Below are 22,814 nucleotides of genomic sequence, written 5' to 3'. Positions count from 1 at the left end.
CATCAGCTTCTAACCCCATACCTAACCCTTTGCCATGGATATATAATAGTGGTAATAGTACAAAAGTTAGTGTAGAGCTCTGTAGGCATTTACCTTGCAGCTTTGGACCAGCTGCTGTTGGGCAGCCTGATTCCTGTTGGATGAGGCAGCATGTTGGGCTGCAGCTATTGTCTGAGTAGCTGCTGCAGCTGCTTGTCTTGCTGCGTTCTAACAGGAGATGGAAAAATCATTGTGGCTTTAATTAAAGTTTCTAGAACTACTGAAAGTAGTAGCATCACATCAGTTTGAATCTTGAGCAATTCATTTGACATTGAATATATAGGAACTGAACATGCAAGATGGCCAACCCCATTTTATTCCTACAAATTTGAAAGCATCGGGTTGTCCAAAACATTTTGGTAAAATGAAAAATTAATATTGAAGGGGTTTGGTCAAAACGATCAGTTTTAATTGCTCTGCTAGTCATTTTGTTTAGTGAAAATATTATCTAAACCCTGGTTCACACCAAACAAGCAGACAGAGACACACCTCATCAAGTGGTGTCGGGTTCCTTACAAGTGAACTATGATATACCTACATAGAGGCAAGTACTTAAATGCACAAAGCCTTCATTAAAATCAGTGAAAAAGTGGACTAACGAGGCAAAAATAGAACTTCAAAACTGTTTTGTCTGCCTAGACTGGAGTGACTTTAAAAATCCAGCAGACAAGACGAATAAACGGAGGCTATTATATCGTATGTCAGTTCCTGTGAGAATGCGTGTCTACCAAGAAAAACTTTTTCCATGTTCAATAGCAAGCAGTGGTTTACTGCCAAACTTGAGCAACTTCACCAGACGAAAGAGGTTGCATATCATAGCGGGGACAGGGACCTGTACAATCGCACTAGAAACCGGCTGATTAAAGAAATTAACATTACAAAGAGGAATTATACAGCAAAGATGGAAAAACAGTTTAGTACTAATGACTCCAAATTGGTCTGGCATGCATTACAATCACTAAACAATTAAATCCACGTTTTCCCCAAATGTCAGGTCTTTTACTGGGAAAACATTTCCAATTAATGATGTTATTACCAAGCATGCCCTATATTTTATGTTTTTAACTGAAACTTCAATAGACCAAAATAACAGTCTAGCCCTATATTTTATGTTTTTAACTGAAACTTCAATAGACCAAAATAACAGTGTGGCCGGTCTCATTGAGTCCTCCTGGTTATACTTTTATCAGTCAGGCCAGAGTGAGCTGGAGAGGAGGCAGGGTCGCAGTCTAATTTAATTAATCATTTCAATGTTCACAGTTATCGCCTGGAAATTTTCTTTCTTTTGAATGTGTCACACAATTGAAGGCCTTATCCATAGTTTTGTTTCTTAATGTTTAAAGGCCCGGTAAATACTGTGCGGACTTTTTTGATGACTTCAGCGAAATGTGATTTGTGTTGATTTTAACTGTGTGATTATAGTCACTGATTTTAACATCCATGTAGACAACCCTCAAGACAAAGGAATTAAAGATTTGAGTAACATTCTGGACAACTTTGGGCTGAGTCACAATTAAACAGAGGCTACGCACAATAGGGGGCACACTCCAGACTTACTAATCTCTGAAGGTCTGAACCTTTTAAACTTTACTATGTCCGATGTGGGCCTGTTTGATCGTTTTATTTGAGTACAATTTCAGCGCACACAAACGTCTCAACAGCAGCGATCACAAAACGGTGTTTAACTGAAAACATCAGTGAGCTTTTTAATCAAATCTTCTCTTAAACACCTGCCCTGTCCAGGGGTTCAGTTAATGAGCTCGTCAGTAGCTTCAATGCTAAAATGTTAAATATTATGAACACTATTGCTCCATTTAAGGTGAAGACTATCTCTGGAAGGAAGAAGTCTACATGGTGAAATTCTACACTGGCGAAAAATGGAAAAAGAGACAGTCAGAAGGCTGAACGCAAATGGAGGAAAACAAATCTCAAGGTTCATTATGATATCTATAGTAAGTTTCTTTCGGCCTGTCCCGTTAGGGGTCGCTACAGCGAAGCGCTCATATTTGTTTGGCAACGTTTTGTCTGAATACAGAAGATGGGAAAATGTCAGTCTTAGTTTTACTAGCTCTCAGTGGTGCATTTGATACAGTTGACTACAATATACTCCTCAAACGACTGGAGAACTGGGCAGGTCTTTCCGGAACTGTGCTAAGCTGGTCCAAATCATGCATGGAGAATAGGAAGTACTTTGTGACAATGAGTAACTTCAAACCTGAGCAAACAAGAATAACGTGTGGAGTTCTCCAGAGTTCCATTCTGGGACCTCTTCTGTTTAACATCTACATGCACTCACTGCCACAGATTATAAAGAACAAAATAAATTACCATAGCTATGGAGATGACGCGCATATATATATATATATATATATATATATATATATATATTTTTTTTTTTTTTTTTTTTGTGATGTGTAAGGAAACCGGCGTGCCCAGAGAAAATCCACGCAGGCATGGGGAGAACATGCAAATGCCACACAGGCGGGGCCAGGATCGAACACGGGTCCTCAGAACTGTGAGGCCAACGCTTTACCAGCCGAGCCACTGTGCCGCCACCTTACGAACATATCAAAGTTAAATGGCTTGAGGTCTCAGCAGGACCTGGAAAAACTAGTTTTATGCATTCATTTTCACATGTATGTGACATCACATATGAAGAAAGTGTAACTGGATTGGCTGGGTGTTGGGTTATGAAATCCTTTGCTAATGTGTGTGAACTGAAGTAACCCTCCCTGTTTTACAGTGAATTTAGACGTTGACAGTGAATTTTAGTCAGTTGAATTTCAGACTGTGAATTTTAGCCAGTTGAATCTCAGGAGACTGAAAATATTGCATTTGAATTTTGAAAGGTTGCTTTTTTTATATGTCAAATGTGTCAACATTGAAAAGTTAAACTGAAATACAGCTATTGAAAATGTGATCACTTTGAAATAACCATGTGAATTTTAAAATGTCAAAATATGTATAAAAAAAATACGACAAAATATTTTCAGTGGCATTTTTAATTCAAATCCTAGTGGCACATATTTACTTCCATATGCATTCCTTTGCCTTACCATTACTGAGAGATTAAAATGCTGGACTGCTATGTGAGGAGAACAGCACAACTTCAGCGATAACTCGAGAAAAAAATAACTATGAGAGTGACTAAGAGATTGAAATTATGTATGAGACTCTCTGAGGCCCTTCAACCCCGATAGTACACATGAGGGGGATGATTTAAAACCAATTACTTTTCTGTTATGGTTAAGCTATTTTATTCTGCTCTGTTAAAGTCTTTGTTTGGAAACAAGGTATGGAAATGAACATTAAAAGTCTGTATAAATATCTCATTTTTACAACGTACCAGTATAAACGGTATACAGTATATCCAAGGGTATGGTCTGGCGCAATTCATGTATGGGGGGAAAAAAAAAAAAAAAGCTACACAGAGCGGGCGCGGCCTATTAACTAGTGAGCGCAATTGTCTGGAAAAAACGGTACCTTAATGAGATTCACATTAAATTCATTTCAGAAAAACATCATTAAACACACCATAACCACAAAGACAGTGATGGTTGTTTGGTCAGTTGTATTTGTAAAAAAACAATCACAAATTTTGCCACAGTACATAAAGTTATGAGCACAACTGTACATATATGCAATCATAAGAACCCCAGTCATAATGGAATGTAAGTGTAGGCTACTCCTTTTTATAACTCAGGCATGTGATTTGACTGCATGAAAAAAGACTGAAAAATAGCCAGGGGTCTGGAGGCTTCAAACATGATCAAAAGATCATCACCGATTTTAACGTGTAAGTTTTATAAATTGTATTATGAATGAAATATCTCTCTCTCTCTCTCTCTCTATTACTTCTGAACTCTCAACTCGTCTCTGAGCAAACACACGAAGCACGTGAGTGCTCCCTGTGAGCAACATCAGACACATGCACTGTGGTCAGATCAGTGTCATCCATTGAAGCTACATGCCTCATTCAAGATTCAGATTTACATTCCCATCAGAACATTTTTAAGAACAATTTTGTGTTTTTGCAAACCTACAATGAATATGTTGAAAAAATATATATATATTGCTAATCAAACTAAGCCAACTATAACTATAACTGTGAAAGGTCGCTTCAAACTTGGTTTCAATTAATTCTTTTTTTTTTTTTAAACCCACAATGATATCCCTGTCTGTTTTTCTGTGCTGTGTCAGGGACTGGCAGAACAATGACAATCATAACCATTGACAAACACTTCTTCTTCTTCTTCTTTTCCTTTTGGGTTGTCCCATTAGGGGTTGCCACAGCGTGTCATTTTTTTCCATCCAAGCCTATCTCGTGCATCTTCTCTAACACCCACTGCCCTCATGTCCCTTACCACATCCATAAACCTTCTCTTCGGTCTTCCTCTCGCTCTTTTGCCTGGGAGCTCCATCCTCAGCATCCTTCTACCAATATACTCACTCTCTCGCCTCTGAACATGTCGAAAATATCGAAGGCTGTTCTCTCGAATCTTGTCTCCAAAACATCCAACTTTGGCTCTTCTCCCTGTAGCCTCACTCTTCCCCCTCCACCTTTCTCATTCACGCACATATATTCTGTTTTACTTCGGCTAATCTTCATTCCTCTCCTTTCCAGTGCATGTCTCCATCTTTCTAATTGTTCCTCTGCACGCTCCCTGCTTTCAGTGCATATCACAATATCATCTGCAAACATCATGGTCCAAGGGGATTCCAGTCTAACTTCATCTGTCAGCCTATCCATTACCACAGCAAACAGGAAGGGTCTTAGAGCTGATCCCTGATACAGTCCCACCTCCACCTTAAATTCCTCCGTCACACCTAAGGCACAGCTCACCATTGTTCTCCTGCCATCATACATGTCCTGTACTATTTTAACATACTTCTCTGCCACACCAGACTTACGCATGCAGTACCACAGTTCCTCTCTTGGTACTCTGTCATAGGCTTTCTCTAGATCCACAAAGACACAATGTAGCTCCTTCTGACCTTCTCTGTACTTTTCCACTAGCATACTCAAGGCAATTAATGCATCCATGGTACTCTTTCTAGGCATGAAACCATACTGTTGCTTGCAGATACTTCTGTCCTGAGTCTAGCCTCCACTACTCTTTCCCATAACTTCATTGTGTGGCTCATCAACTTTATTCCTCTATAATTCCCACAGCTCTGAACATCCCCTTTGTTCTTAAAAATGGGAACTAGAACACGTTTCCTCCATTCTTCAGGCATCTTTTCGCCCGCTAATATTCTGTTGAATAAGTTGGTCAAAAACTCCACAGCCATCTCTCCAAACTGCTTCCATTCCTCCACCGGTATGTCCTCAGGACCAACTGCCTTTCCATTTTTCAACCTTTGTTGTGCCTTTCTGACTTCCCCCTTAGTAATCATTGTCATCCTGGTCCTTCAGACTTGCCTCTTGTACTCTTCCTTCTCTCTCATTTTCTTCATTCATTAACTTCTCAAAGTATTCTTTCTATCTATTTAGCACACTACTGGTACCGGTCAACACATTTCCATCGGTATCCTTAATCACCCTTACTTGCTGTACATCCTTTCCATCTCTATCCCTCTGTCTGGCCAACCTGTAGAGATCCTTTTCTCCTTCTTTTGTGTCCAACCTGGTGTACATGTCTTCATATGCCTCTTGTTTAGCCTTTGCCACCTCTACCTTTGTCCTACGTCGCATCTCGATGTACTCCTTTCACCTCTCCTCGGATTGGTTTTCATGTGTGTTGAGAATGTACAAGTGCGCACTTGCATTTGTCTGGAAGTTTTATATTTTTTTTTAATCCATGCAATCTAAAAAGATGGAATTCCGCCTATAAATGGAAAAATCACATGTCTGTAACTAGGTGGTGGTGGCAAATTAGATGTAGGTCTACAGCCTTTCCTTTAACTCTAGATGGCGGCGTACATTTATAAAAAAAATTTTCCCATTTATCCTTGAACACATGTATAATGTGCACAATTGATTTTGAGATTTTTTTGGGGGGGTGCGTATTATACATGAGAAATTTGGGTGCCATGACAAAAAAATATTTTCTGAAATTTGTTTTACCTCAAGCTTGTTGACCAGACGTTTTTTGATTGCATTCTGTGCAGCGGCATTCGTGGCCATGCGGAGACCTTCAGCTGCCTCTCGCAACCTCTGCTGCTGCTCCTCACTGTCAGGGTTTGCTGCCGCACCCTGGGGAAAAGATATACCATTATTTTATGTTATATTGAGATCACCTTGCTTCAAATATTATGTAAAAAGAATTTAAGTTAAATGTTTGAGTTTTAGCCTTTTCTAGAGGTATTCCCATTTGTTTCTCTTGTGGGGTGAAATTACATATATAAATCCCAGCCATGTTTCCTATACCCTGCTAACACAAGTAGAAGCCACTCAAGTTGTACCATGAGGGGTCAATCCTTGGTTAACATGGTGGTGAAATCCAGACTCGTGATCGGCATTTTGCCTACATGAGCAAGGTTAACTCTTCGAAATGTGCCAGTTTCAGCAAGACAGGAAACCGGGTGGACGTAAAGTGCACAAAAAAAATATAAACAGACCTTGGCCGCCTCCACCATCTTGGCTGTCGCATCAGCCAGAAGTTTGGCAGCTGACAACAATTTACGTGAATTTTCCAGGTCTGACTCTCCCTCTGCATCCATCTTGATGGCATTGACCAAATCAGATGTGGCTTGAGCAAGGATACGAGCCTGGCGAACCATCTCACCTTTTAAGAAAAGAGGACACACCACCATTTACTTGTGCATATCCATACCTAAATAACCAGTAACCCTATATAAACGTTTTCACATTATAAGTCAGATTTTCCAAAACAATAGCAGTATTTCAAAAATTCCGCCATGGTAGTCAAACTTTTGTCCTTCCAATGTACAGAATATGCATTTTTCTGTGCTTCCACTGTAAAGAGTCCTGTACAGTAAACCTGTTTCTGATTTATCGGTGTACAGAGCAATATGTTTTTCTTGTTTAGGGTGGAGCTACACATGCTACTATTTGTTGACTGTTCAATGGGAAATTTCGATAATGTTGTTTCTGTTTGCTTGATTAAGGATATTCAGCAAGGAACACCGTCGCTTGATGTGTTTATCTTCACATGCGAGTAACATACTGTCCCACTGCTGTGATCTCATGCTAATATACAATCCCACCCAAGAGTATTGTAACAGCAAGGTGAATTCCTTTGTTTTTGTTGTAGTGTTACCTCGTTTAATGTGGAAGTTAAATTAAAAAAATACCCGCGTTAAGTTAAACCCACATGGGAGGAATTGACTTTTTTCCATTTTTTGTTCATTCATTATACATTTTTTTTGATGACAGGATGGATTTTTATTTACTGTGCATGTTTTTTTGTTTAGTTTTTTGTTTTTACAGAATGTTTTTTTTCCTTTAGTGTTTTTTTTGTTTGCAGTATGTTTTTTCATTTTCTTTATATGTTTTACAGCTGTTAAACCCCTAACCACACACTATAAACTTCGCTCAGATAAGCATTAACATTTTCGCACATTTCTGTCATTTAAACACTCTCAAACCTCAAAGTTTTGTAAATTTAAAAAAAGGAAACCACTGTATTGTAGAATGAAACCAAATATCAAAACCTATTTGAGGCCAGAAAATGTATTTGACAATACTGTATATAATCATCCCTCTGTCCATATTCCTTGGCTTTATCCAGCACCAGTTATAAATGTTTTCCTATCAAAAGAAAGATAGTTTTTAGAAATAAAAAAATGTAATAATAAATCTGAGGCTAGACAAGAAATTATTAATTGCGACTCAGGTGTATTTTACAGTTCTTCTGGCCAGTTGCCGAGACTCTGTAGTAGCATCCTTGGTACAGGTGTCTTGCAAGTGAAAAACACTGTTATAAGTCATTGTTGGCGCTGTTTTTTCTCCTAGGCAAGAATATTCTTATAAAGAGACATGCCACCTTCGATTATGTTTGAGAACTGAAGCCACAACGGTTAGTGTAGGTGCGCTGAAATGCCGCGGGGGCCGCAACTGAAGGTCAATCTATCTTCTCCATGCCAGGTGTCCTGTGCAGTACAGAATGCATTCATCTTACCTAATTTACATAATTATTCAATGCTAGCAGTGTGGCTCTTTTGTGCTGAAGAGGAAGATGTGGACATAAGTATTGAGAAAGAGGAGGATGATATACTAGCACGATCGCTTGACTACCATGGCCAATGAACTTCAGCAAATTGTACTGAGCTTGGATGCGCTCGTCCAAGAGAGTCGGTTCGTGGGCTGCCGCGATCACCCGCTCTAAGTACCCGGTACCACCAGCACAACGCGACGTGGCTTTCTACATAGCCATGGCATGTTGTCCAGGTGCACCATAACGCTGCGGGGTCCGCTGGCCAGTACTTAGGGCAGTTGAAAAACCCCACACAGGTGGGGCCAGGATTTGAACCCCAGTCCTCAGAACTGTGAGGCCAATGCTCTATAGCAGCTCCACCGTGCCTCCAATGCGCATTCATATGCAGAAAAAAAAGCCTGCTACACAGTTAAAAAAAAAAAGAAAAACACACACACACACACAATGAGGGGCAGCACAGTAATGCAAATAGTTAGAGCTTTGGCCTCACAATTCTGAGGACCATGTTCAATCCCGGCCAAGCCTTTGTAGAGTTTGCATGTTCTCCCCTTTGCCTGCGTGGGTTTTCTCCAGGCTTTCCGGTTTCTTCCCAAATCCCCAAAACATGCATTAATTGGACACTCTAAATTACCCCCAGGTGTGATTGCGAGTGCGACTGTTATCTGGGTGTAAGTGCCCTGTGATTGGCTGACAACCAGTTCAGGGTGTACCCCACCTACTGCCTGACGATGACTGAGATAGGCTCCCAGGACTCTCGCGAACCTTGTGAGGATAAGCGGCTCAGAAAAAGGAAATATGGATACATATATAACTAATTTAGAGTCATCCGTGAAGACCACACGCAAACCAACCTAGGTGTTCTCTAGCACCTGGCAATCAACCTGCACGACGTTGGGGCTGTAAGCACAAGCCCCCTTCGTGGATGTCATGGATTTGAGAAACATGAAAACCAAACTTTTAAAACCCCCTGTTTGGTGTTGTGATGAGAAGTACATGTGTGAGTCCTAAAGATCTGACACCCACCAGCATTTCCCATTGAGCTGAAGATGTTCTCTGTGACATCCAAAATACGATCAGTGGCTTCCCCATGGCGTCCAATGGGATGGCCTCCACTGGCGTACTGTTTGATATGTTGAAGTAGCTCGTTTAATGCTTGAGTGACGCCTGTTGCAGCCACGCCCACCTGCTTCAGGAGGCCCTCATCATTAGTGGCCCCCTGTGAAGCATCCACGCAACCTTCCACTGACTTGGCCACCAGCTTGCCTGCCTCTATCAGCTGTTCCTGACAAACTGGGGAGCTGATGGTTGGCGCAACTACCTATGTGAAGGAAAGCAGCATATGAAGCATGACAGAAAAACAAAAAGACCACAGTACAAGAGAAGTTCTCATCAACCTATCCTATCTAATAGAACATAGGTGTCAAACTCTGGCCCGCAGTGTTTATATTTGGCCCGTGAGCCAATTTCCGATTAATATTATAGCTGGCCCGCCGGTATTAGAAGTATTACACACTTGTTTGGTTCCATATTCAAAGGTTCATTTGTTCAACCTTGGCCTGCTGCTTTGTTCAATTTAAAATTTTGGCCCACTGTGAATTTGAGTTTGACACCCCTGTTATAGAACATCATAGTTGTTCACAGTCACAAGTTGTAAGCAAATATTTTGTGGCGTCGTAATGCCATACTCATCATTACTATACAGTTCGCGCTATAATCCCTCAAGGGGAAATTGAATTTATCCCCCAGTATATTTTGTGTTGCACACTAAACAAAGCTTGAACTGGCAGTGCCTTGCTCTAGTGCAGGGGTGTCAAATGTATGGCCCGCAAATCGATTAATCTGGTTTATGAAATTTTTTTTTTATTTTTTTATTATTTTTCATTTTTAATTAAAAAACAATGAAACAAAATGAGCTGCGTTTTTTCAATAAAAGCAGCTGCTGTTCTGATAGCATCCACTGGATGACGCAACAACAAATGTGTTCAGCAAGCAAATCAAAGGAACAGACCCGCTACCGAGCCAAGTCCACGTCGCGGTGGCGAGTGATTTCCTGGTGAACCACATCAACGTCGCGGTAGCCACCGATCCGCTACTGAACCACGCCCACGTTGCGGAGGCAATTAAAGCGCTGTCATGCTACACCCGTGTCGCGATGGAGACAGAATTCCAAGTGAACCATGTTCCTTTGAACCACGTTCCTGTCCGGGCAGCGGCAAAGGCTTGTCAGCCGCCTCACATTCCTGTCCAGGCGGCAGTGACAGTTCGTCGGCCGCCCCAAATTCCTGTCCAGGCGTCGGCGATGTCTTGTCGACCACCTCACGTTCCTGCCCAGACGGCGGCTCGTCGGCCGCCTCATGTTCCTGCCCAGGCGACAGCTCGTCGGCTGCCCCACGTTCCTGTCCAGGCGACAGTTCGCTGGCCGCCCCACGGTCCTGTCAGGGCGGTGGCGACGGCTCCTCGGCACCCCCACGTTTCTGTCCAGGCGGCAGCGACAGGTCGTCGGCCGCCCCACGTTCCTGTCTCAATGGCAACACCAACAGGTATACAGCTGCCTCACGCCTCCCGACCTAGCCTGATCGGCAACAGGTGCCCGGCCACCTCCCAACCTAGCTTTGGCGGCGTCTGGTCCATGGCTGCCTCCAGACCGGGCCTCGCTGGCGACCGATACCCGGCCGCCTCACGACCTAGCCTCAGGCGGGACCATTCCAGGTCCGCCTCAGGCGGCGAAGGCTCGTCAGCCTCACGTTCCTGTCCAGGTGGCGGTGACAGTTATGCAACTGCCCCACGTTCCTGTCTCGACGGCAACAGCAACAGGTATACAGCCGCCTCAGGCCTCCCGACCTAGCCTTGGTGGCGACTGGTCCCCAGCCGCCTCACGACCAGGCCTCGTGACGACCGATCCCTGGCTACCTCACGAACACGTCCTGCGAGGTCTTCATCCAGAGCAGTCACCTGCTCCCTTCTGGTTCTGGTTGTGCCCTCCCCCAGTCCCTCTTCCACCCTTTCCTGGTCATGTTTTTTGGGGGGTTTTGTCGCATCTGGGATCTGCGCCTTATGGGGGGGGGGTTCCTGTCATGAGCAAGACTGGACCACAGCCAAGAGGGGTATGGCCTGGCCACCACTTCGAGCGGTTTTATCTCTGACACCTGTCGCGGGTCACAGCTCTGTCACATGAGCCACTGTAATTAGACAATGTATTTAAGTTGGAGTTTTGTCACTGGCATGCGCCAGTTCATTAAGTATGCTTTCCCGCATCCAGGGTTACTCCGCCACTGTGCCATTATAGCCAGGTCACGCTTTTGGTTATGCTCTTTAATTTACTCATAGTTATTGGACATTGTTTCTTGTGTTTTTGTATCCTGCCTTCTTGGTCTTTGTTGTACACAACTTTCGTTTATAATAAAACCAACTGAACATCATGTCCTCATCTTGGAGTCCTGCATTTGGATCAGCCCATGCCCCGTTGGTTCGTGACAGTGTGGCTATGGCTGATATTGGCTAGAATGTCGCAGGGTGGAATTTCTGTGTCTGCTTGAACAAATGGACCCTGAGGAACCAGATGATACATTCAATTATGCTACTAAAATTGATCAAGAAACCAGCAATGTAGGTGGTATGCGCGACAGGGAGCAACGGTGAGTACATCACAGCATGTGACTAAAACATACCAAGCACAAGAAATTATCCCGCAGCACCTTATTTTGACGTATGTGGAAAAAGTTATGCAGAGGTTCGGTGCGGGGGAATGTGCAGGTCACTTGAATCAACGCGGGCATTGTTCACTGCGCGAGCACATGAGTATAAAGTAGCCTTTAGGACTCCTACGCATTTCTTGGCAAGACCCGCCCCTGCTTCAACATGATGGGCTCCTCCATCATGGGTAGGGTAAGCTGCCCAGATGTAATGAGTTGCCCATCTCTAATATTTATCACAGTTGTACAAATTAAAAAAAGTGTTATTGTTTTTTGATGAAGTATTTGATATGTATTGTATTCGTGATTTTTTTTTTTTTTGCGATAATATTTTTTGATTATGTAGTTACAATACCACCTCAGTGCTGTGCCCCAGCAAAAGCTTCTTCCGCGGCGCCCGAGAGGTGGTGAGGGGAGGTGGTGCACGTTGATCGTTTTAGCGATCCAGCAGGAGGAATGGTCTCCTATTTGGGAGAACTTTTGTCCTTTTCAGGATCCAGCGGGAGGAATTAAACACATTGTGCAGCAAATGGCACGAGCACTGTGGTACCTACTGGGTGTCCTCCAGGGCTCCAGACAGGGCATTTTTCTCCTTGTTGGACCCTACATTGTATTTCGCCCCCGTCAAGGACGAGGCTCTTTGGCCAGCAAAGGCTGTTTTCAAAAATGTAAAAAAGATATACGGACTCAGACCTCTACGGTGCTGCTTGTTGTTTTGTGGATGAAGACTTTCCTAACTTCATTAGTGAGGGATGGTAGGCGCAAGTTTTTCACATGGATAAAAAAGGCCTTTTTTGGAAGAGGTTTACGATCATCATGTGGCAATCCTATAGGTGAAAGAACTTAAAGCCTCTACGAGTCTCTCCATCGTCGTGTGTGTGTTTGTGAGAGAGTGTGACGGGACTGCGCTGGCGTGTGGAGCAGTGAGTGAGAAGGGATAGAAACTAAGGGCAAGCAGTTGGTAGTGAGTCCAGTTTACAAGTTTAGCAAGAGCGAAGGAAGTAGTAGTGCTTAAGAGAGGATACGTTGATGCTATGTGCTTAAACGATCTAATAAAGCCTTCCGAGCAGCAAACCGGTGCTTCGTACTATTATTGTTCCCGCCACCTGTTGCAGGAAAGATTAGCAAAGGTTTTATAATTAAAGATTTACTGTAAGTAAATGCATGTACTGTTGTAATCTTAGTCTCAAATATACAAAATACAAATACTGTTTACATATTTTAATCCTTCAGGTACCCAGATACACATACATGAAAATTCCTAGTGTGTGTGTCTGTGTGTGCGTGCGTGTGTGGGTGTGTGGTGGAGGGCCACTTTGCTGTTTTTCATATTTTGTGGGGGCGTCTGGAGCAGGGGCCCTGTCCTTCCAGGAAAATGTGTGGGAATCCTAAGAATGCATGAAGGAATCCCTTTGCGGTTTCTGTCAATTTTAATTTCTTTCAGATTATCCTAATCTCTTTTGTCTTTTTGTTAGTTTTCTGTAATGTAAAAGTGTTTCATGTTTTAGATTTCAGAATTATTTTTTTTAAATTTGTTTCGGAAATGGAAAATTGTTTCAGGCTTTGTTAATTTGTTTTCTGAAATGTAGAAGTGTCTCAGAATTTGTGATACTGTCTTGCACTTCCAGGCCACCATATACAAAATATCTATTATTTGTCAACAGATGTCAGCCAGTGAGACTAACAACACCTGATGCTGATGTAGTAATAAAATGAGAGATATGACATATCAGGATATTGATGTATTGTCCCACTTATACAAAATATCTCAGGGACTCTCACTCACCCTAGTGCAAGCAACCAGCTGAGATGTGGACAAAGCACACTGGGTAGCTGCAGCAATAACTCTATTCTGCTGGGGTGAGTCCTCTGTCTTCTGGGCCACATTTTTAGCTTTAAGTACAAGGGCTGCTGCCGCATTGGCCACAGCTTTAGCCAGCTGCATCAGCATATCCTGCAAAGGGAAAACATACATATGGTAGCAATGAGAGAGTACAAGTTTGCTGTAATATCTTTACAAATAAATTGATTATAAAATTAGGATTGATTCAAAATCAAAGAAGGAAATTACGACAGAGTAATGATGCTTACAGGGGTGATTGATTTATTACCTATTGATTACGCCAGGAATGTTAAATATCCAAGAATGGTGATGCTTACGGATTAAAAGATTTGAAGATGAAATGTATTCACTTTGTTTTTCTAAACTGTTTCTATGGTCTTTTAATTCTGTAAGCCAATAGCAATGTGAAAAAAAATGTAGGCTAAGACAGCCAGTATTTTCAAAACCTACAGTTATCTTGGGTTTACCTCATGTATTTTCTTAAAGATTTACACGGGCTGCATATTGGAGTTAGTAACATCACTTACATAACAACATTTTTTAATTTAAATATAAATAAAGCATGTGTCTAATAGTGCATTCAGTGCCATGAAAGTAATTGCCCCCATCTCAAATTCTTATGCAAATGCAGTTTTCCCCACTTTGCTTGAGACAAAAGAAATTTAACTCCCAGGCAATGATGGCTTGTATGAGACAATGATAATAATAAGTAAACATAAAATTCCATTCTTAAAAGGTGATTTCATTCATTAACAGGAAAAAAAAATATCCTGGGCTACTTTGCACAATGAGCATTTCATATCCCTGTGGAGATATTTTGATCCATTCTTCCTTGCACAATTGTTTTATTTCAGCAATTAGGTACAAGTCTGAACTTTAACAACTCCTCCAAAACCTTCCATAGATCAGTGTTTTCTGTTTTTGTGTGTGCCTCCTAATTAGTGCAGCTGTGTGGGCACAGCCAGGGCTGGACCAGCACGAGCATGACACTTTTACTTTGTTACTCCAAGTGTGTATCTCATTGCGTGTATCACACTGCCCTCTGGAGTCCAAGACATGCATAGCTGGATTATTGATAAAACTACATTCCAGTTGCATCAGGAAGTTCAAAAGTGTACGTGTGTACGTGTTGAGAAAGCAGTGGAGAAAATCAGTTTTGCGTGACAATTTCAGTCATGATGATCATCATGGATTATGAATTAATTTCATAGCTTTCTTTGATTGGCATTTCATCGTTAAATGTCTTGAGCAGACATTTGTTACCATAGTTTGACAATTGGAGGGTACTCTCCATCTGCCAGCCCTGAAAGATCCTTTACCTAGAAACTGTCAGATACAGAAATGGCAAAAGACAGCAAACAATGGATACTAGAAGACAATCACATGCACCTTACTCTGCAAAACCTAAAAATTTTGCTGAACAAAAAAAAAGCATATTCACTCAGGCCACAATGTGAGTTAAGTTTTTTCAGATACTGTTGTTGTGAAAGTCAGTGCACCCACTTTAATGTGAGAATTTGGACACTGCAATTTTGTATTAGACTGTGGATAGCCAACCACAATATTCCAACCAAACATATGAGTAAATTAGAGTGACAAAATTAAATGATATAATAATAGTAGGCAGCACAGTGACCAACTGGTTAGCAGATCTGCCTCACTGTCAGGGGCATGGTCCTGGCACTGACGTGTGCGCGGCTACTCCTGGCAGCAGCCCCTCACCTGTCCCTCACTGCTACTAATTATGCCATGCACAGTAGAACCTCGGTTCTCGACCACAATCTGCTCCAGAAGGCAGTTCGAGAAGTAATTTGTTCGAAATCCGAATCAATATTTCACATTACAATTAATGGAAAAACAAATAATGGGTTCTAAGTTCCAAAAAACAAGCATTTTTAAAGCATTTTTTGGTTTTTCTGATAAGAACCAAAGAGTAGAAATACATAAGTAAGTTTCTTTCGGCTTGTCCCTTTCGGGGTCGCCACAGCGTGTCATCTCAGATGAACGCACATATGTTTGGCACAATGAGTAGGCTAGGCTGGGAGTGCATTGCTGAATCTCTAGCAACTTGGCCCCCAGCCTTGTGAACTTTTTTTTATTAACAAAAGTGCAGAATAACTTTAAACAAGCACTAATGATGGGCGGGGGAGCAAAGAAAGTTGTTTTTCATTTTTACAAACACTAACATACAAAAACATTAACTCGTAACTCGAGTTAACAAAATCTTTAAAACAAAACAAAAATACAGAAACGCTAATGGACCAGAGCATTATTAAAGTTCACAATAAAAAAAACAATGCAAAACTATCAAATCTCTTCGGTGGGGGTGACTTTTCCCCTGGAAGTTCTTTTCTTTTCCCAAAAAACTTATCTAGTGTCAGTTCTTTGGAGCCATGATTGGTGGTTAATAGTCCTCAATAGGAAGAAAAAAACAGTCAGTAAATGTAGCTACTGGGAAACGTCTGCGTACAGAGGCTGCGTTATACACAATAAAGCATGTCGTGAGGTCAGCTGGTCGGACTGCGCACGTTATGTTATTTCCGGCGTTTTTCGGGGGCATTCTAATTCACAATAACAAAGTGGGTCATGGATCAGCTGGTCGGTAAATTGTTATTTTCGCGTTTTTTCGGCGGCGTTGGAATTCACTATAACAAAGCGCTTTGTGGGTCAGCTGGTCGGGCCACGCGCATGATGTTATTTCTGCATTTTCCCGGTAGCATTGGAATTCACAATAACAAAGCGCATTGTGGGTCAGCTGGTCGACCGCACACGTTATGTTATTTCCATTTTTTTCCGGGGCATTCGAGTACTGGATTTTCATTCGAAAATAGAACCCAAAAAATATTGAAATTTTCATTCAAAAAACAGATTTGTTCAAGAACAGGGACATTCGAGAACCGAGTATTCACTGTATTTAAGCCTTGTGTGTGGTGTCACTTGTGGCCAGTCCATTCTGTCACGGGCACGGGACACGGGGTAGGACCCAAATGCAGGACTTCGAGGCGTGAACATTGTTTTAGAGGGTAGTTAATTTCAGGCAGAGGTCATAGACAGCTAAGCAGTCCACATGGGCAATAGCACAAAAATGCATGGCAAAAGGTTTGGTCGAAAAACAAGAAATAAGGTCAGATAACTACAAAACTTAGAACATGAAAACAACAGTAGACTACGGTGATATCGGAACGCTGGGATGTGGTAACGAGGCAAATCACTCAGAAGAAGCATGTAAACTCACGCTAAAGTCACACAATTGACCGGCAACTAGTGATACCACAAACAAGGCTTAGATACATACCATTAACAGTACGTACCAATGAGACACAGGTGAGGAACTGCTGCCAGGAGCAGCCACGGACATGCACTTGACATTCACAGTTCTGAGAACTTAGAGCTCAAACTTAAAGTATACATACCTGAAACTGTGGATCCGTGTCCGTCTCTCCTATGTGTGAGAGTAGCTCTCCACTGGCTTGGCCTACATTTCCCGCAGCTTGCAGTAGATTCTGACGAGGCTAAAACCAAAAGAGTTTTTTTTAAAAGACTGACAAATTCATAGAAATAGAAGCAGTATTGATATAGCATACTGTACAAAAGTCTGAGGCAGCCATCAGATGTTATTACAATGACTTTATCCCACAGTAGTCATTTTGACATGGAAAAATGTGAATAGTAGGACTGATACAGTTAGCAGGATAGGAATGTCAATAATATACATTGCCTTTCGAACTGAAGGGCAGATTCCTGCTACAGATTAGAAATGGCAACTAATTGTTGGACAGATACTACTCTGCTTCCTGAGTATGTGATGAAAAGTGATCTATAGCAAGGCATGGAAATACCACAGACTCATCTCAGGGGCAGACCTGAAAAGCAATTCATCTTTTTTATCAAGGCTGTGCAAAGAGCATTTTCTTGGCATCGTCCAAAGACTGAGAGATGATAGTCAATTTTGAGAAACAGCTGTGGTTCTCGCTGTTTCTCAAAGCCCATCACAATAACATCCAGATGACTGGACTGGTCCTCCTGTTGGAAGCCATAAGTCATGTTGGAGATCAATGTTCCGTGGGAGGGATGGATAGAAGAGACTACAGAACGGAAGCCAGCCAAGTCCGCTTGTTTGATGTTGGCTGGGTTCGCGAGTCAATGCTTTAGCAAATATGCCCATCACTTTATTACAGGTGCCAACAAAAGCGTGGCCAACGAGTGTAGAACTTAATTTCATCAAAGAAGAGCACACCGTGGAGAAGTTCTATGCAGACACAAGTTGGCAGTTGATCAAACACAGCTAAGGCTTAGTGGGAGGATGTATGAAACACCGCTTCCTGTAAAGACATTATGTATACGAAAGGAGATTCACAAATGACTGCACTTTTCAGACCTTTACTCAATGGTGGGAGAATATTAAAACGTGCGTGTACATGAGCGGCTTTCGGCTGCAGCTCAGGCCAAGAAACTCACACACAGACTTGTCAATGTCATACATAACCCAAGTTTTGCATTCAAAAAGGCGCATGCATGCACAGAGACTGGAATGTGTAGAGCAGGGGTGCTCAATGTGCTGATCGCGATGGACCAGTTGATTGCGAGGCAGTTTTGGTTGATCGCGTGACAGCGTCCCCCCAAAAAAAACATCATTCTATCATCCATCTCGTCGGTTGATTCGGGTGTGGCAGATACGTTGATTGCACGCACATAAAGGCGCGTTCTAGCAAGCTGGCCTCCTATTTACGGTCTCTTTTGCTTTTTCCACGGCAGTCGGGGCGATGCATGCGTGCCCCCCACTCCACCCACCCGCCACCAACCCTGGTAGATCCCTGGCTGCTCGAAAAGAAGATCTTGGGGTTAAAACGTCTCGGCACCCCTGGTGTCGGGTAATTTTTAAGTAAGTTATGATTTTGTGATGTGTTTTTTAAAGTTATTTTTTTTTTACGTTTAAAAGTGTTTAAAGCTTGTAGGAGGGGTAAATTAGTTTGCAAAAATTACTGTATATAACATATCATCAGTGTCAAACTCATGGCGCCAGATCCATTTTATGTGACCCTGGAAAGAACTTGTTTCCATCAATTTCATGTTTCTTGCTAAAATACCAAAATTTTCAATTCTTTACTTTTAATAACACAGCAAGCATTTTTCGTTTCCAATCCCCCTTTAATTTTTTTTTCTGGTTTCATATGTTTATAGAGATTAAACAGCCCTCCGAGGGCAAACGATGTGGCCCACGACAAAACAGTTTGACACCATTGATAACAGGCGTCAAGGCCAAGGGACCACATTCAGCCCGCCACATCATTTTATGTGGCCTGCGGAAGCATACCATCTGCTACAACTCTTGTGCTCCTGACTAAAATCTGTAACAAAATTTTAAATTGTCATATGTAATAAATAACGTTAAACTAATGTAGGCATTTTTGTGAACAATTGCTTTTTTGTCTTTAAAGTAACTGAATCCTTTACTTTTGATTTCAGAATTGCAATAATATGAGGTGATTAACCATTTCTATGGTTTCACATAATGGCTCTCTGAGTGAAATCGTAACTACAACGTGGCCCACGACAAAAAAAGAGTTTGACAACTCTGATTTAGATTATCTGTATCGCTGATGATCATTCATTGTGAGTGGGTCTGTAACACATCCTGGCATTAAACAGGGGTTCACTGTACATCACCATAGCAAAAATGCAGTAATTTACATTCAACTTTACATTCCACTTCATGAACCAGCAAACTAATACAAATAAGGGACTCTTCAATTTTATTTTACAGTGCTCCGAAAAAGTATTGCCCCCCCCCATGTCAAATTCTTATGTTTGCATACTTTCCTCACTTTAAGATCATCAAACAAATATAACGTAGACGAATAGGGTACAACACAAGCGAACTTAAAAGGCTGTTTTAGTGTGTGTTTTAGGCTGAATGAGAATCATTGGGGGAGCCATTATACTCATGGAGAAAAAATGGAATTGTGGTAAACCTTCCCACGAGTGGCTGACCTAAAACAATTACAACAAGAGAACAGCAATGACTCATCCAGGAGGCCACAAAGGAACTAAGAACCACTTCTGAAGAATTGCAGGGCTGTCTTGCCTCAGTTAAGGTGTTCATGCCACAACAATATGGAAGCAACCTAAAATCTGCCGTAAATGTAGCACAGTACTTCAGAAAAAGAACATGGTAGTAGTACTGTGATGGTCTTGGGCTGCTTTGGTTCATCCGGACTGGGGCTTTCTGTGATTGATGGAACCATGGATTCTGCTCTTTAACACTAAATGCTAAAGGACATTCAGGAGGTTCAGCCATCAATTTGTTACTCTAAGCTGAAATGCACTTGGGTTCTGCATCACGATAACTCTCCAAAAGATATCAGCAAGTTAACTTCTGATTGTCCTAAATTGATTGATTGATTGATTGATTGATTTTCAGGTCGGCAAAATCAAAGTCCGTACTTGAATCCAATTGAAATGCAGAGGCATGATATTAAAAAGGTCATCCATAGTTGAAAAACCTTCAATTTTGGATGAAGTAAAATAATTCTGCAATGTGGAGTGGGTCAATATATCTCTACAGACACGTGAAAGACACCTTGTCAGTGATAGAAAACCCTTGTCGTCAGATGTTGCTACGAACCCACTAGTTTTTGTACCTCCCGCCATGAAAATCCTCTCAGGGATTTGTTTTCGAGAAGAAGCAGAAAGTGACGTAAAGGATAGCGGCGCCCCCTCGTGGACTCGTTTGTTTCCATTAGTTTTACCTCCGGGAAGGTAGCTCGTTGTTCCTTTGTGTTAGCCAAAATGCCGGCTCATTGCATTGCTGGACATTGCTTGAACACTCGGGAGAATGGAATTACCCTTCATAAATTTGAAAGAGACCCTGTTCGTTGTGAAAAATTGATTGCACGGGTGCAGAGGACGAGAGCTTCGTGGGTTCCAAATAACAGGTAGGTGTGTATACAGCTCCAAAAAAATATATATAGTTTGGGACGGACGACGTAATCGGTCTCTCTCATAACGTAGCAAAAGATCCGCGTATGAAATGTGTTGATGTGCGCATACAGGTACTAAAAAAAAAAAAAATAGTTTGGGGCGGACCACGTAATCGGTCTCTCTCATAACGTAACAAAAGATCCGCGTATGAAATGTGTCGATGTGCGCGTCGCCCAGCCAACAATGTTTCACTCAGCCTCGTCTCGATGGTGTTCATTGCGTACTGCGGCGACTTTGGACATACCCCTAAAAGCAGCATAGCTCGGCTGCACCTCCTCCTTATATGCCACCACGGGCGCCGAAACTCAGCCACACCGGCTGAGGCGCCGCGTTCGGCGGTCACAGCTTTTGCAAAGGCTGCGCGTCGGGCTTTGCGACAGGGGCGGTTGTGAAGAACCCAGCCGTGAATGCATTACTCAGTCGCGTGCACGCATAAAGCGCCCCGGCTCGACTGTGAACACCCCCCTAAAGCACCATCGCTCGGCTCTGTCATAAGCCACACCGGCCGGCTGCAATGAGCCGCGATGGCTCATCTCCGCCGCGGAAGTGGATCGGACGGCATGCGATTTGGCTGTGATCGGATATCATCTGAATATGGCTCAAAACAATAGTGTAATATTGCCCTGTGGGCTCAAAACAATAGTGTAATATTGCCCCGGTAACTTCACTCGGTTGTGTGGTGTTGTCCTTTTCGAAAAGAGCTTCGGTGTCAGAAGGGGTGTCGGAAAAATGCGAATGTCTCTGTTGTTTGGCTTCCATAGTAGCAGGCACTGCGCGTTTTCAATGGCGGAAGTGACGATGACGTCAAGGACAGAGGACGCGACTAATATGGTGACCACTTGGATGTCGAGGGACACTCTGTTGCGCAACTTTGTGCATGGATGACGCGTTCTCCGCTCACTTTTTTTTTTTTCGTATAGGCATTGAAGTGAATACTGTTATATGTATTTTTCATTACAATATCTATTTTAGAATGTTTATAGGGATGACAGTCCCACTTTAAGTTCACTTGAGTTTTATTTGTCTATTTACATTTTTTTTATTTTGAACAAAGTGGGGAACTATGCAAAACAATAAGGGGCAATACTTTTTCACTGCACTGTATACAAATTGGTGACACATAAAGGGACATTTAACTTTAGGTGTCCACTTATGCCATGCAGACTTGGGGTGGAGGAGTGTTAGTCGGCATCTAACATATTTTAAGGTTGACTTCAATGCTAATTGGAAACCTATTTATTAATCTCATATGGAGTGTACTGCACCTCTGTGTTTGCAGGCTGGGCCGTCTTCAGCATGTCAGAGACAGCACAGGCTAGGTGCTTGGCAGCACCCAGCAGCTGTTGTCCATTTCCTCCTTCATCCTCCATGAGCGCTGCCAACAGTTTGACACCTTTTGACATCTCAGTAAGGTTGGAGGAGATGGTGGTAACAGCACAGCCTACTGCTGTATAGTCAGTCTCTGCTGGGTCACCTTAGGATGGACACATTGATACATCAAACTCTATTCAACACAATTTGGACATATTTACCAAAATGCCATCTGCCTCCACTGTTCGTAGCTGCTTTGATTGTGGAAGTTGATAAATAATACATTGCTCATTAAGTCATTGTGAATTCCACACAATATAGCATAGACCTTCACAAACACCAAGGTAGAAAATTGTGGTATGCAAATCAATAGAAAAGATTCAAAGTCAAGATTAAAATGTTTTAATTCACATTGTTACATGTGTCAAAGTGTGTATAAAAGTGAAAGCTATAGTTACTCTCTAGACAGGTTATGAAATAAGTGGAGATTTTAAACTGAAAGCTGCACTGTAAAAAAAAAAAATAATGAATGATAAATATAATCCATGAAAATCACCTAAATTCACATTATTTTAGATCAGTTAAGTACCCTAAAAATTTGTATACATTTTAGCTACACAGTTACCAAGAAAAAAAAAAAAGGTCAAATCCACCTAATTGTCATTGGTTCTACAATATGCATCACATGACAGATGCGTGCCACGGTAATTGCCTGGCGTGTCATTGGCTCATCAGCACAAAATGGCGTTGCCCATCGGTGTCAACTGATCACTCAGATGGGTTCTTGGATACCGAATTAGCACAAAACCAAACAAAGTAAAAGGCACT

At 42.1% G+C, this 22,814-nt stretch overlaps 1 protein-coding gene across 4 annotated transcripts in view; it reads right to left on the bottom strand.

The window, feature by feature from the left end:
• tln1 (talin 1) overlaps nucleotides 1–22,814 on the bottom strand; it is a 160,291-nt gene that overhangs the window by 73,964 nt on the left and 63,513 nt on the right. For all 4 annotated transcript variants that reach the window (XM_061847653.1, XM_061847651.1, XM_061847654.1 and 1 more), the window contains 7 exons: nucleotides 21,941–22,149; nucleotides 17,108–17,206; nucleotides 13,638–13,805; nucleotides 9,183–9,477; nucleotides 6,601–6,767; nucleotides 6,107–6,235; nucleotides 94–207 (listed from right to left, as the gene is read on the bottom strand). In XM_061847653.1, coding sequence (XP_061703637.1) covers nucleotides 94–207; nucleotides 6,107–6,235; nucleotides 6,601–6,767; nucleotides 9,183–9,477; nucleotides 13,638–13,805; nucleotides 17,108–17,206; nucleotides 21,941–22,149 — 1,181 coding nt within the window. The remainder of the gene's footprint in view (nucleotides 1–93; nucleotides 208–6,106; nucleotides 6,236–6,600; nucleotides 6,768–9,182; nucleotides 9,478–13,637; nucleotides 13,806–17,107; nucleotides 17,207–21,940; nucleotides 22,150–22,814) is intronic.

The sequence above is a fragment of the Syngnathoides biaculeatus genome, chromosome 17 (assembly GCF_019802595.1).
Source record: "Syngnathoides biaculeatus isolate LvHL_M chromosome 17, ASM1980259v1, whole genome shotgun sequence".
In the NCBI taxonomy this organism is placed as follows: domain Eukaryota; kingdom Metazoa; phylum Chordata; class Actinopteri; order Syngnathiformes; family Syngnathidae; genus Syngnathoides; species Syngnathoides biaculeatus.
The sequence above is the reverse complement of the archived record's forward strand: the minus strand, read 5'-3'. Positions and strand labels throughout refer to the sequence as shown.